This window comes from Salmo trutta, chromosome 27 (genome assembly GCF_901001165.1).
Source record: "Salmo trutta chromosome 27, fSalTru1.1, whole genome shotgun sequence".
Taxonomy (NCBI): domain Eukaryota; kingdom Metazoa; phylum Chordata; class Actinopteri; order Salmoniformes; family Salmonidae; genus Salmo; species Salmo trutta.
This window is the reverse complement of record NC_042983.1, coordinates 28,015,600-28,031,506: the sequence shown is the minus strand read 5'-3', so window position 1 is coordinate 28,031,506 and position 15,907 is coordinate 28,015,600. Positions and strand designations below refer to the sequence as shown.

General features: G+C 42.8%; 1 protein-coding gene across 1 annotated transcript; it reads right to left on the bottom strand.

Annotated features, from left to right (window-relative positions):
* c27h9orf85 (chromosome 27 C9orf85 homolog) lies at positions 1 to 15,818 on the bottom strand. Its single transcript, XM_029717616.1, has 4 exons — positions 15,645 to 15,818; positions 15,325 to 15,431; positions 4,837 to 4,950; positions 1 to 438 (listed from the first exon to the last, which is right to left on the bottom strand). The coding sequence occupies exons 1-4, from the start codon at positions 15,744 to 15,746 to the stop codon at positions 228 to 230; spliced, it is 534 nt and encodes a 177-aa protein (XP_029573476.1). The 5' UTR covers positions 15,747 to 15,818; the 3' UTR covers positions 1 to 227.
* Positions 15,819 to 15,907: the final 89 nt, after the last annotated feature.

The following is a 15,907-nucleotide window of genomic DNA, read 5'->3' as shown; positions in this document are numbered from 1 at the left end:
TGACAATTGATATCCCAGAGGATTTATTACAAAACAGTTAATTGAAAGTGAGCTTTGTTAATTTAATGTTCCAACCCCAAATACAAGTAGGCTGTTGTATGAGAGTGGTGAAATCTACAGTGAAGAGGCTTCTATGCAAAAGTATGTATAATCAGAGGATATGTATATTAATACATTTAAATGAATACAGTAGAGGTACAGTAAGGGTGATCTTGGTTTGGCTGTCTTTAGTCTTTGAAACGAACATGTGCCACATCAGCGATAGGGGCCTTGCCTCCTGCATTCTCAAGACCTGAGTCACTGGCAAAGTCCTCATAGTCACTGCTCAAGTTGTCAAAATCCTCATTGTCAAACTCATCTAAGTCTTTCTTCCTCAGAGTGCATCCTGTCTTCTTTTGATTGGCGTCTTCCTCCTCTTCCTGCTTCTTTGTGTCAACCCTATTAGGTAAAAGCAGAATGAAAAAAAAAAAAATCATGAAAAATGTAACCCTTTAGATTTTTACAGTCAAAGTAGTAGACCAACAGCACATGTGGTTATTCAGACACAAAAGCCTATTGAACTAATAGTGGATCGGGGACAATTGTAACACATTTGTTTTACTTTTTGGCCAGTTGAGTTCAAAATGTGATACAAACAACTTAGATTTGTCTGCTACAAATTGATGTACAGTTAAAGTCGGAAGTTTACATACACCTTACTGAGTTTAAAATGTATTCACAATTCCTGACATCTAATCCTTTTAAAAATTCCCTCTCAGGTCAGTTAGGGTCACCACTTTATTTTAAGAATGTGAAATGTCAGAATAATAGTAGAGAATGATTTCAGCTTTTATTTTTTTCATCACATTCCCAGTGGGTCAGAAGTTTACATACACTCAATTTGTATTTGGTAGCATTGCCTTTACATTGTTTAACTTGGGTCAAACGTTTTGGGTAGCCTTCCACAAGCTTCCCACAATAAGTTGGGTGAATTTTGGCCCATTCCTCTTGACAGAGCTGGTGTAACTGAGTCAGGCTTGTAGGCCTCCTTGCTCGCACACACTTCAGTTCTGCCCACAAATGTTCCATGGGATTGAGGTCAGGGCTTTGTGATGGCCACTCCAATACCTTGACTTTGTTGTCCTTAAGCCATTATGGAAATATGCTTGGGGTCATTGTCCATTTGGAAGACCCATTTGCGACTAAGCTTTAACTTCCTAACTGATGTCTTGAGATGTTGCTTCAATATATCCACATAATTTTCCTCCCCTATGAAGCCATCTGTTTTATGAAGTGCACCAGTCCCTCCTGCAGCAAGGCACCCCCACAACATGATGCTTCCACCCCCTTGCTTCACGGTTGGGATGGTGTTCTTCGGCTTGCAAGCCTCCCCCTTTTTCCTCCAAACACAACGATGTTCATTATGGCCAAACAATTCCATTTTTGTTTCATCAGACCAGAGGACATTTCTCCAAAAAGTACGATCTTTGTCCCCATGTGCTGTTGCAAACCATAGTATGGCTTTTTTTAATGCCGGTTTTTGAACAGTGGCTTCTTCCATGCTGAGCGGCCTTTCAGGTTGTGTCGATATAGGACTCGTTTACTGTGGATATAGATACTTTTGTACCCGTTTCCTCCAGCATCTTCACAAGGTCCTTTGCTGTTGTTCTGGGATTGATTTGCACTTTTCGCACCAAAGTACGTTCATCTCTAGGAGACAGAACGAGTCTCCTTCCTGAGCAGTATGATGGCTGCGTGGTCCCATGGTGTTTACACTTGCGTACTATTGTTTATACAGATGAACATGGTACCTTCAGGCGTTTGTAAATTGCTCCCAAGGATGAACCAGACTTGTGGTCTATCATTTTTTTCTGAGGTCTGGGCTGATTTCTTTAGATTTTCCCATGACGTCAAGCAAAGAGGCACTGTGTTTGAAGGTAGGCCTTGAAATGCATCTACAGGCACACCTCCAATTGACTCAAATTATGTCAATTAGCCTATCAGAAGCTTCATGACAATTTTCTGGAAGCTGTTTAAAAGGCACAGTCAACGTAGTGTATGTAAACTTCTGACCCACTGGAATTGTGATACGGTGAATTATAAGTGAAATAATCTGTCTGTAAATAATTGTTGGTAAAAAATACTTGTGTCATGCACAAAGGAGATGTCCTAACCGACTTGCAAAAACTATAGTTGGTTAACAAGAAATTTGTGGAATGGTTGAAAAACAAGTTTTAATGACTCCAACCTAAGTGTATGTAAACTTCCGACTTCAACTGTAGCCATCATTTTAAAGCAAACAGAATGCATAATTTTTTCTCAAACAAGGAGAGTTACAACTGAGGGTCAATTGTAACATACTGTAAACAGTGTTTGTGGTAAAATGAAACAAAAAAATATCCTATAATTAACACGTGCATCTCAAGAATGAATACATTTTATTGATCATAAAACTATTTCGGGAAATAAAATTTGCTGAGCGTGGCACAGTGACTTGCCTCTTCACATTACTTTGTGACTAAACTGAGCACGTGCACAGTGAATCACATGATTCTAGCTGGTTCCTGATTGGAGATGGGGAAGACCGGGGAAATAGCCTGTCAGTTTCTACACACTCATGTTATTAGCGATTACTACTAGGTTACATTTATAAGCAGACTATTTCAAACACTAAGATGTCTTCATGTCAAGTGCAGTGAAAATACGTTTAGTTGTATCAGAACAACCAGTAATTGGAACAGAACTTTCTGCCTTCACCCCCATTTCATTTATTTTCTACTTGTTAAGCACCTTGAAATGCATTTGTTGTAAGAAATGTGCTATAGACATGCAAATAAAATTTAATTTGATCCAGATTTAAAGCGCTAACATGAGTACCGAAACAAATTCATAAGTACTTGAACACGAAGGGTTTTCACCACTGAATGCCATTTAAAGTTGCCAGAATTCTCACACACATTTCATAATAATGTGTTATCATGACTTATCTGACAAAGACTTCTGTATAGTCGAAATGCTGTAATTATGGTGTTCCAATAAAGCACTGGAGAGCAGTAATATTCTGTTGGCCACCCTCTCATGCCTTTATTATAACATTACTTATACATAGAGCTAATCTCGAGGTATGAAAACAATTAAGACTGGTATTTTTTTTAAATAAACGATTCCTTTAACATGCTATACTGAACAAAAATAAACACATGTAAAGTGTTGGTCCCATGTTTCATGAGCTGAAATAAAAGATGCCAGAAATGTCCCATTCGCACAGAAAGCTTCTCAAATTTTGTGCACAAATGTCTACATCCCTGTCAGTGAGCATTTCTCCTTTGCCAAGATAATCCATCCACCTGACAGGCATGGCATATCAAGAAGCTAATTAAACCGCATGATCATTACACAGGTGCACCTTGTGCTGGGGACATAAAAGGCCAATCTAAAATGTGCAGTTTGGTCACAACACAATGCCACAGATGTCTCAAGTTGAGGGAGCGTAAAGTTGGTATGTTAACTTCTCAGGCAACCGCTTTGCAGTTAAGGTTAATTTCTCTAACATAAACCTCCTCCAACGTCGTTTTAGAGAATTTGGTAGTACGTCCAACCAGCCTCACAACTGCAGACCACGTGTAACCACGTCAGCCCAGGACCTCCACATCCGGCTTCTTCACCTGCGGGCTCATCGGAGACCAGCCAACCGGACAGCTGATGGAACTGTGGGTTTGCATAACCGAAGAATTGTGCCACAAATTTCTGTCAGAAACCATCTCAGGGAAGCTCATCTGCATGCTTGTTGTCCTCATCAGGGTCTTGACCTGACTGCAGTTCGGCGTCGTAACCAACTTCAGTGGGCAAACGATCACCTTCGATGACCACTGGCACGCTGGAGAAGTGTGCCCTTCACGGATGAATCCTGGTTTCAACTGTACCGGGCAGATGGCAGACAGCGGGTACGTGAACAGAGTGCCCCAGTGGGGTTATAGTATGGGCAGGCATAAGCTACGGACAACACAATTGCATTTTATAGATGGCAATATGAACGCACAGACATACCGTGTTGAGATCCTGAAGCCCATTGTTGTGCCATTAATCAGCCGCCATCCCCTCATGTTTCAGCATGATAATGCACAGCCCCATGTCGCAAGGATCTGTACACAATTCCTAGAAGCTGAAAATGTCCCAGTTCTTCCAAGGCCTGCATACTCAGACATTGAGCATGTTTGGAATGCTCTGGATCGAGGAGTACAACAGCGTGTTCCAATTCCCGCCAATATCCAGAAACTTCATACAGCCATTGAGGAGGAGTGGGACACCACTTCACAGGCCACAATCAACAGCCTGATCAACTCTATGTGAAGGAGATGTGTCGCGCTGCATGAGGCAAATGGAGATCATGCCAGATACTGACTGATTTTCTGATCCATGTCACTACATTATTTTTAAGGTATCTATGACGAGCAGATGCATATCTGTATTCCCAGTCATGTGAAATCCAGAGATTTTGGCATAATGAATTTACTTAAATTGACTGATTTCCTTATATGAACTGTAACTCAGTAAAATCTTTGAAATTGTTGCATTTATATTTTTCAGTGTAGTTTCCATTTCTTAAATCCAAAAGGACAGTGTCATGTAGTATGTTGATAGCGGTCATTCAAAACAACAAATTACATGCTAAATGAGAACATAGTTATTATTTAGCTTACAATGAATAAGGTAAATGTGTACTACTTGTTTTCACCCAGTAGACGGCAGTAGAAACAGACATCCCTGTTCCCAAGCAACACCTCTGCCAGCTTAGCCCACTGCTTGTGGGCTTTAGACTCACACATACACCATAGAGTAGGAAGTAGGAACACTCACGGAATTACGATGTTCTCTTTCTTCCCACACTTGGCACAGAGCTCCAGCTTCAGGGCACAGGGTTTACAAATGACGTGATACGCATCCTTCACGGTCTTCTGAGAACATTTCACACTGAAAACACATAGAAACACTCCCTGAATACCCATGTCCTCCTCTCACACCCCTTCACTAGCCAACATTTCACCCATACATATCCCCAAAAGCTTCCCTTGGTCTTCCTACTAAAACACAATTAAATTGGACATCCATGTTTGGTTTTGATTTGGAGTGGTAGCATCTAACAAGTGCATTTAATTATTTCCTGGGCACTGCAAACGACGACTTTCCAATCAGAACAGTCTACAGATATACCTTCCAACACGGGATGCGTACTGCTAAAACAAGTACAGTCATTTGCCGAGTACTTAACGCCAACACTTATGCCCTAAGACGGAATGTTACTGTTAAAATAACTGTACTTACTGTTATTAAGTACAGCTGGTAGCCTAGCAGTTAAGAGTGTTAGGCCAGTAACCGTAAAGTAACGGTAAGGTAACTGGTTCGAATCCCCGAGCCGACTGTGTAAAATAACCCTAAACCTTGATCTAGGCACTTAACCCTAATTGCTCCTGTAAAACGGTCGGGGTAAGAGTGTCAGCTAAATGTAAAACAATCAACTGTAAACATGACGTCAAGCTTTGTAGGGCTAGATAAGTATGGAACGCTGTTTCGGTCTTTGCGTGTCAAAACATACACATGTCAATTAACACTATTTGACGTGTCAAATAAGCTTGTTGACCAATCAGGACCTGAATATGACTGCACGTCACAAAGCGTTGATCTTTTTTTTTTACGTCGTTATTACACATTGACTACACTATCACTCGTATTTCATATGTCAGTCACAACGATTCATCAATACGTATGCTATGATGCTGGTAAAGTTCTCTCGCGCACCTACAGTGCTGGTCATAAAAAAGCTAGCTAGCTGATGGATGCAAACAACGTTCTTCCCCAAAAACATAGCAAAACGTCAATCTGTTTCAGTAGCTATATAGTTAGCTAGCTAACTATATAGCTAGGTGTCATCTAAAATAACCCTAATTTAACCTGTTGGGGGTAAGGGGCAGTATTTGCACGGCCGGATAAAAAACGTACCCGATTTAATCTGGTTATTACTACTGCCCAGAATATGCATATAATTATTGGCTTTGGATAGAAAACACCCTAAAGTTTCTAAAACTGTTTGAATGGTGTCTGAGTATAACAGAACTCATATGGCAGGCCAAAAACTGAGAAGATTCCTTACAGGAAGTGGCCTGTCTGACAATTTCTTGGGCTTCTTGACTCTCTTTATTGAAAACTGAGGATCTTTGCTGTAACGTGACACTTCCTACGGCTCCCATAAGCTCTCAGAAACCTGGAAAAAGCTGAATGATGTCTTTGGAGCCCCTGGCTGAAAAACATTAGCGCATTTGGATGGTGGTTGATCAGAGTACAATGAGACTGAGGCGCGTGCACGAGGCGACCCCATGTTTTTATTTTCTCTGTCTTTGAACTAAAACAACGACTCCCGGTCGGAACATTATCGCTTTTTTACGAGAAAAATGGCATAAAAATTTATTTTAAACAGCGGTTGACATGCTTCGAAGTACGGTAATGGAATATTTAGAATTTTTTTGTCACGAAACGCGTCGGGCGCGTCACCCTTCTTTACCCTTCGGATAGTGTCTTGAACGCACGAACAAAACAGAGGATATTTGAACATAACTATGGATTATTTTGAACCAAACCAACATTTGTTATTGAAGTAGAAGTCCTGTGAGTGCATTCTGACAAAGAACAGCAAAGGTAATCACATTTTTCTTATAGTAAATCTGACTTTGGTGAGGGCTAAACTTGGTGGGTGTCTAAATAGCTAGCCCTGTGATGCCGGGCTATCTACTCAGAATATTGCAAAATGTGCTTTCACCGAAAAGCTATTTTAAAATCGGACATAGCGAGTGCATAAAGGAGTTCTGTATCTATAATTCTTAAAATAATTATGTTTTTTGTGAACGTTTATCGTGAGTAATTTAGTAAATTCACCGGAAGTTTGCGGTGGGTATGCTAGTTCTGAACGTCACATGCTAATGTAAAAAGCTGGTTTTTGATATAAATATGAACTTGATTGAACAAAACATGTATGTATTGTATAACATAATGTCCTAGGTGTGTCATCTGATGAAGATCAAAGGTTAGTGCTGCATTTAGCTGTGGTTTGGGTTTATGTGACATTATATGCTAGCTTGAAAAATGGGTTTCTGATTATTTCTGGCTGGGTACTCTGCTGACAATCTAATGTTTTGCTTTCGTTGTAAAGCCTTTTGAAATCGGACTGTGTGGTTAGATTAACGAGAGTCTTGTCTTTGAAATGGTGTAAAATAGTCATATGTTTGAGAAATTGAAGTAATAGCATTTCTAAGGTATTTGAATAACGCGCCACGGGATTCCACTGGCTGTTGAGTAGGTGGGATGATTGTCCCACCTACCCTAGAGAGGCTAAAAGACAGTTCTTATTTGATTAATGGTGGTCGGACCCATCTATGTGAAGCTAACCACAATAGTGGACTTTGCGGTTAGCCTTCAAAATAAAAGTATGTAATTGAAAGTGATGCAAATCAATACAAATAGTAGAATGCCGCCATAATAATGGTTGGAATGTTATATAAGAATCAACAAAATACTACTTGTTCAATTGACAAATCTGTTGAAATCACACTGGATGTATTAGACTTTAGAATTGCATTGGGGGCCATACTTATTTCACTGTACAGCCTTACCTACAGATTGTGGATCAATGACATGGGTTATCAGTCTACTCAGTGACACCCAGAGAACATTAGCGTTGTAGCTCTTATTGCTGGACTCTGAAACAACTTAATTGAGCCACATTTAATGTCAACCTACTATGTATATTGAATATTATTCGTTTTCAACTCTCCAGAGACAGACAGCAAGAGTGGTAGAGATGCTATGAATGATCAGCTATGAAAAGCCAACTGATATTTACTCCTGAGGTGCTGACCTGTTGCGCCCGCTATAACCACTGATTATTATTATTTGACCCTGCTGGTCATCTATGAAAATTTGAACATCTTGGCCATGTTCTGTTATAATCTCCACCCGGCACAGCCAGAAGAGGACTGACCACCCCTCAGCCTGGATCCTCTGTAGGTTTATTCCTAGGTTCTGGCCTTTCTAGGGAGTTTTGTCTAGCCACCGTGCTTCTACACCTGCATTGCAGCTTCAGGGCACAGGCCCATATACTACCCACCACTGTGACCTGTACGCTCTCGTTGGCTGGCCCTCGCTTCATACTCGTCACCAAACCCACTGGCTCCAAGTCATCTACAAGACCCTGCTAGGTAAAGTTCCCCCTTATCGCAGCTCGCTGGTCACCATAGCAGCACCCACCTGTAGCACGCGCTCCAGCAGGTATATCTCTGGTCACCCCCAAAGCCAATTCCTCCTTCGGCCGCCTCTCCTTCCAGTTCTCTGCTGCCAATGACTGGAACGAACTACAAAAATCTCTGAAACTGGAAACACTTATCTCCCTCACTAGCTTTAAGCACCAGCTGTCAGAGCAGCTCACAGACCACTGCACCTGTACATAGCCCATCTATAATTTAGCCAAAAACAACTACCTCTTCCCCTACTGTATTTATTTTGCTCCTTTGCACCCCATTATTTCTACTTTGCACTTTCTTCCACTGCAACTCTACCATTCCAGTGTTTTACTTGCCATCTTGTATTTACTTCGCCACCATGGCCTTTTTTTCCCTTTACCTCCCTTATCTCACCTCATTTGCTCACTTTGTATATAGACTTATTGTTCTACTATATTATTGACTATGTTTTACTCCATGTGTAACTGTGTTGTGTCAAACTGCTTTGCTTTATCTTGGCCAGGTAGCAATTATAAATGAGAACTTGTTCTCAACTTGCCTACCTGGTTAAATAAAGGTGAAATCAAAAAAAAAAGAAATTGCTTGCGGTTTTAGGCTGGGTTTCTGTACAGCACTTTGACATCAGCTGGTGTAAGAAGGGCTATATAAATACATTTGATTGATTCCTGAGGAAAAACAATACTGCACAGATGTTTAAGTCTGATAACTGAGGATATCTTGGGTATTGAGTAGACTGATACCCAATCCTTAGGTAAAGCTGTACAGTGCAATATGAATGTCAATACACACAATAGGCTGACTGGGGAGGTGATTTCATACAGTCACAGTCCCACGATAAGTGCTACAACGCTAATATTTGCGTAAACTCTTCACAGTTGTGCTCCGTGGGTGTCAACAAGTAGACTGATACCCCATTTCATTGCTTCACATTCCAACCTTGTTTAACATTATCTAGTCTAAATATGGCATGATTCCACCAATTGTAAAATTCTGCATCACTTTCAAAGAGGTGCTTTTATTCAAAGGCAAACTGCAAATTCCACTAATGTGCCTACTCCTTATTGTGGCTAGCTTCACAACATAACCCAGTCGAACCTCACTAGCCAGATGAAGCTAGCAGGCTGCTTATAACGTTAACCATGTTGCCCAAAGCTAAGTAGTTGGCTAGTTATTTATTTTCATGAACTGAAGTTCAATTTCAATAGGCGAACAACAAGTGGCTACCTAGTTAATACTTACAAAGGATTCCTAAATCATTGCTAAGAATATTGAAAATGACTGAAGTTTCTAGTGGTCAGTGTTTTCTGGCTGGTTGTATTGGTGCTAGCTAGGTACCAAGCTAAAGCTAGCTAGCTACCCCAGAAGTAGCGGTCAAACAAATAATGCCTTATTACCAACGCGGTATTGTAAACATTGTTCGTGGACCGAGGTAAAGACAGATTCAGGTTGGATAGTCGCCTGTAGTTTTCCTTATGTCCACCAACAGCGGTTAGGGACTGTCAACATAGTGACAAATCACATTTTTGAAATTGCAATAGCTCTTTGACCATTACTACTAAAACTTTCAAAACTGGTTCTAGCTAACCCGATGGAATAGACACACATTGCACACACCTTTTTTTGGTCGATTTACATCTCGCACCATTTTAAATTATTTATTTTCAATAGCTCCTTGGTCATGTGACCTGACTTCAAACAAGGTTCAGGATGTACACTCAGTGGGCCTACACATTGCACACCCTTTAGTTTGTCCATTTTCATCTCACGCAATTCTACATGAATTTAATGAAATTAGAAATATTGAAAAACAACCTGTAACCTACTAACTTCAAACAAGGTTCAGAATGTCCACTGACCCTTCTATATTACAAACCCTTTAATTGGTCCATTTTCATCTCACACGTTTTTACATGAATTTCTCACACTTCCTAATTTCAACAGCTCCTTGGCCATGTGACCTACTGACCTCAAACTACTTTCAGAATGTCCACAGACTGGCGCGTTGAGTCTAGTGAAGGAACGTGACCAATCCAGGAGAAGATGACGGGAGCCCCGGGGAGAGTTATTTTCTTTGTGAAGGGCAGGGCGCCCTGGAATGGGTTTGCCCCGAGAGGGGCCCATGCCCTGGAAAGCGTTGCGGTTCCGGTGGCGTCCTGTGAGCACTCGGTCCTGGAATATGGGGCTTTTGGTCAAACATGAAAATGTGAGGGCGGTTCCACCAGACAATGATTTGCTGTAGGGCTCTTGTAAACTAATCCTACCTTGACAGGAAGCCAGAGAATGATGGCGCGAACGCATCCCTGGCTTTGGCTGGGAGGGGGGAGTTAAGTCCTGGGAGACAGATGATGAAAGTGTACTACTGACATCAGTCGGATCACAGAGTAGCTGTGATGAAACATTTAAAAAACACACATCCCCTGTATACTTAGCTAACTCTAAACCGCAAAGGTTTGAATCCAACGTTGGTTTCGGCTGGTCCCGCTAACAGTGGAGCACTAAATGGAATCTGCTTAGCGGTTATGGACACTGCCAGGTCTCAGGTCCGCCTGGGTGCCGGACTCTACACATTCTATGTGGGAGCTCTCCTCCACACTCCTTGGAGCATGTAGTGGAGATGGCATGTGCCTTACCATTAGCTGACACTACCAGGCCTCAGGCTTGCCTGAGTGCGGGACACCACACATTGTAGGTGGGGAGGTCTCTACGCTCACTAGACTTGAGGCGGAGACTAAACACATTGGCCCCACAGTGAAAGGGAATTGCATGGATCTGGCTTATGCCCTACGAAGTGGGGAGAGGTATCTCCAGCTTGTCTGGGGAGGGAGCCCTACACCTGATGTGGGTAGTATCATCCATGCCCAGTGATTTGCTGTGGACCCCAAAAATGGATGGAAGAAGCCTAGGTTCCTACTGGGCACGGATCACTGAATGTCAACTTGATTAAATTCAAAAGGAGCGTACCCACCTGTCGCGGTCGCACTCAAATCACCCATGGGGGTGACTGTGACCCCCTCATGTCAAGTGAGGAATATTGATGAAGCGCTGGTAAAGGTGGTTCCTATGGCTGTGTCCCAGAGGGCTGACTGGGAAAGTAAATGATTGAAAGGGGATGATTTTCTGTTGCTTCTTCCGACACCTGGTTGATGGTGCCGCTAGATACTGCTACGGGTATTTGTTTTTCAATCCTATAAGTATTGTGCTGGCACTTGATGTCGATTGGGTGTAAAAAAAAAACAGTTAAAGTCCGCTGAAGGTTAGTAGCGGCAACTGATGTCCAGTTTAAGACAGAATAGCCTCTGATGATACCGCCGGACGTGACTCAACTGGATGTCAATTTGATGATATCTGACTGTTGCATGCTACCCTTCGTGGTTGCACTCAAACCACCTTCGGGGTGTAAACAGCAGGACATAAGAGTCTCTTGAGGTAGCCAAATGCCTTGTCATCTAAATAGTGACACGCATGAATGGATGAACGAGATTCCCCACTGTCCCTACCTACTATCTAGCGAAACCACAGCCAAGGGAACAGGCTTGACGGAATCAGCGGGGAAAGAAGACCCTTTTGAGCTTGACTCTAGTCTGGCACTGTGAAGAGACATGAGATGTAGAATAAGTGGGAGGCCTCGGCCAGCGGTGAAATACCACTACTCTTATCATTTTTTCACTTACCCAGTGAGGCAAGCCCTGAGCGAGCTCGTGCTTCTCCCCACTCCGGGGACAGTGGCAGGTGGGGAGTTTGACTGGGGCGGTACAACTGTCAAACGGTAACAGGTGTCCTAAGGCTCAGGGAGGACAGAAACTTACCGTGGCGCAGAAGGGCAAAAGCTCGCATGATCTTGATTTTCAGTATGAATACAGAACGTGAAAGCGGGGCCTCACGATCCTTCTGACTTTTTGGGTTTTAAGCAGGAGGCGTCAGAAAAGTTCCCACAGAGATAACGGGCTTGTGGCGGCCAAGCATTCATAGCGACGTCGTTTTTTGATCCTTTGATGTCGGCTCTTCCTATCATTGTGAAGCAGAATTCACCAAGCGTTGGATTGTTCACCCACTAATAGGGAACGTGAGCTGGGTTTAGACCATCGTGGGACAGGTTAGTTTTACCATACTGATGTGTTGCTGCATTAGAAATCCTGCTCAGTACGAGAGGAACCGCAGGTTCAGACATTTGGTGTATGTGCTTGGCTGAGGAGCCAATGGTGCGAAGCTACCATCTGTGGGATTATGACTGAACGCCTCTAAGTCAGAATCCCCCCTAAACTTAACAATACCGTAGCGCCGCAGATCTTCGGTTGGCCCGGGACAGCCTGCCTCTTTTGGCAGGTGAGTAGAGCCGTTTGTGACTGGGTTGGGGTGTGGCCGGATGAGTTGCCACACCTCTCTACTGATGCGCACTCCATGTTTGTGGGGAACCTGGTGCTAAATCACTCGTAGATGACATGATTCTGGGTCAGGGTTTTGCACGTAGCAGAGCCGCTCACTCACTGCGATCTATTGAAAGTCAGCCCTCGATCCAAGCTTTTGTCGGGGACGGAAGGCCTCTTCCTCCACCATCCTGCTCCTCCATTACTTACGGGTTACCAGGTGCACGCAGAAGGTCCAGGGGACAGAGGCCGGACACAGAGTGTGAGAGCTCAGGTGGGTAGAAGGCGTAAGACATTGGGCTCTGGATAGGTAGGGGGCTAGGTGGTGGTCGCCCATCTGCCCGGCCCATCCTCGGGGAATGTGACTCAGGTTGGGACTCGCTGTGGAAGTCAGTGTCACCAGGTGCATTTACATTTTACATTTTAGTCATTTAGCAGACGCTCTTATCCAGAGCGACTTACAGTACTGAATGCATACATTTCATACAATTTCATACATTTTTTTTTTCTGTGCTGGCCCCCCGTGGGAATCGAACCCACAACCCTGGTGTTGCAAACACCATGCTCTACCAACTGAGCTACAGGGAAGGGGAGGCCTCCCAAGGCGGGGGGCACTCAGAGTCCTGGTGACACTGACTCAGACTTCCTCAGATCTCAGACTCGGGGGGCTGTGGGCAGCACTCAGGCTGTGGAGGTTGGAGTGGGGACAGTCTGAGTGGAAAAAAGTGGACCGGTCACCAGGAGCACAAAGACTGTTTCGGGTTACCAGGAGCACGTGGTTCCTGACAGCGGGACTATAGATGCCTTAGTAATTCCAGGGAGTAAGCTATACTTTAACAGGCTGACTACACCGTTCGCGTCGCCAAGGGCTAAAATAAAAAGTACTTTCTATTTCTGACACAGATCGCACTGCAAGTCCTGCCTCTCCCATCTCCTCATTGGTTTATAGAAGCAGGTACCCACATGCCATCTCCTCATTGGCTATACCCACGTGGGTGATTGAAAGACAACTGTGTTGCCGGTCGGTGTAGTAATACTATGAAAGTTTAGATGCCAATCACCATATAAGTTCAAAGATGAAAAAGCCTGGAAGGAGGAGAGATGACTAGAAACGATTCGGTTGACTGTTTTATGTGTGTATTAATTGTCGGAATAGAGGACCTTATGCATTTCAGGTAAAATAACAACTCAATGTTTATATCCCAGGACAAATTAGCTAGCAAGTGCAAGCTAACTAGCTAAATTGCCATAAATGTTTAATGCTTTTCGACCTGTCCCCAAATTAGGGAGAGCAGGTGTGGAGGTCTGTAGTTCCAGGGAGTAAACTATACACTCTCAGGCCCAGGGAGAGGGCGGGGAGTGTAGGCCTAGAGGCCAGCAGTCAGAGGTCACCAGGTCAATGGGGGACTGCCTGGAAGTCAGGAAGGCCTCAGGGAGAAGGCCCAAGTGAATAAGTGTGTGAGGGACACTGTCCTTCAGGGGAACAGAGCAGGCAATTCATGTAAAATTGTGTGAGATTAAAATGGACAAACAAAAGGGTGTGCCATGTATAAGGCTAGTCAGTAGATATTCTGAACCTTGTTTGAGTCAAGTAGGTCACATGACCAAGGAGCTATTGATATTTTGAAAAATAAAAAAATGAATATAAAATCAAATGAGATGAAAATGGACAAACTAAAGGGTGTGCAATGTGTAGGCCCACTGAGTGTACATTCTGAACCTTTTTTCAGGTCAGTAGTTCACATGACCAAGGAGCAATTGAAATGTAAAATCACCTGAGACGAAAATTGACAAACAAAAGGGTGTGCAACATAGAAGAGTAGTGAGTGGACATTCTGAACCTTGGTTGAGTCCAGTAGGTCACATGACCAAGGAGCTGTTGAAATTACAAAGTTTAAAAAATTAATGTAAAAACATGCGAGATGACAATGGACAAACTAAAGGGTGTGCAATGTGTAGGTCCACTGAGTGTACATTCTGAACCTTGTTAGAAGTCAGGTCACATGACCAAGGAGGTATTAACATTTAACATTTTTAAAAATGTATGTAAAATCATGGGAGATGAAACTGGACAAACTAAAGGGTGTGCAATATAGAAGGGTAGTCAGCAGACATTCTGAACCTTGGTTGAGGTCAGTAGGTCACATGACCAAGGAGCTATTGAAATTCAAATGTAAAAGTTTGTACTTTGTTTACACTCCCTAACTATTTCAACTGGGAATACAAAATGCTGCTCACATTTCTACACGTTTATTAGATTGGGAAAGCGAATTAATGTCCAAATTGTGAAAATAAGACCTGTGCAATGTTGTGCACAATTTTTCCAACTTCATACTTATTTGGAGTCTGGCTCAAGTGCGAATATCCAACCTGAAACAACCAGTGTGTGCTTGTTTGTACAGCTTTGACAGTGCTACTGATAGTTGTGGTGGCGCTTGCCTTGCACGTGCAAATTCAGCACACACAACATTCTATAATAGTATTGTGTTATTTGACGTGTCAAAAAGTGTTATTTGACTTGTATCTTTTTTGACACGCAAAGACCCGAACGGTGTACCATAGATAACGTGGGGTAAATGCATGCACCTTGGTACATCCTACCATGACTTGGCTCTCTATTAGATCAAAATGTTCTCAAACGACACTAAGTGCATTATTTTTAGCATGTGTGTGTGTGTGTGTAACGTACTAACCATGTTCGGGGTTGGGTGAGGGATTTGTATTTGTTGTACTTGACTTTCCACTCAATAACTTCCTTGCAGCGTTGGCACAACCCGTCGTGGACCTTTGAGTTTGCTATCTGCAACAATATCAGCACCAAATTTACACAGGGAAAAGTAAAACAGACCTAAAATCAGCCCAGCATTATCCATACGGATGGTAGACATAGTTGCCAGACAGAATGAATCCAAATGGTTTGCTAGCTAGCCAACTGTTTTGCTAACATACTGCCATCATGTCTTGTATTAATGAGGGCGCTATGGAACGTTAGCCAGTCAGTCATACACCGTACCTTTACTTGAACACTTGCTCCATATTTGTCGTTCTTGTAAGCAGTCGTGTTTTGGTGCTTCTGTCCTCGCGAGCGAGATGCGTTGCCTTTTTGAGAACTCATTTTGCTAAAATCAGAACTCAGATCCCACAACACATGGCGTGACAAAATAACCCGGAAGAATATGCCTCGTCATGAGTGACGTCGGATAAAGAGTTACAATTTAACTTAGCAAAATCTCAATATCAACGTTTAATAGCATAAAGATCCACATGTGAATATAG

Excerpts from the sequence above, each read along its gene's own strand:
- c27h9orf85 (XM_029717616.1), bottom strand. The coding sequence starts at position 15,746 with ATGAGTTCTCAAAAAGGCAACGCATCTCGCTCGCGAGGACAGAAGCAC. Across the intron at positions 15,432-15,644 it reads GAGCAAGTGTTCAAGTAAAG|ATAGCAAACTCAAAGGTCCA; the intron begins GTACGGTGTATG and ends ATATTGTTGCAG. Across the intron at positions 439-4,836 it reads AAAGAGAACATCGTAATTCC|GGTTGACACAAAGAAGCAGG; the intron begins GTGAGTGTTCCT and ends TTTACCTAATAG.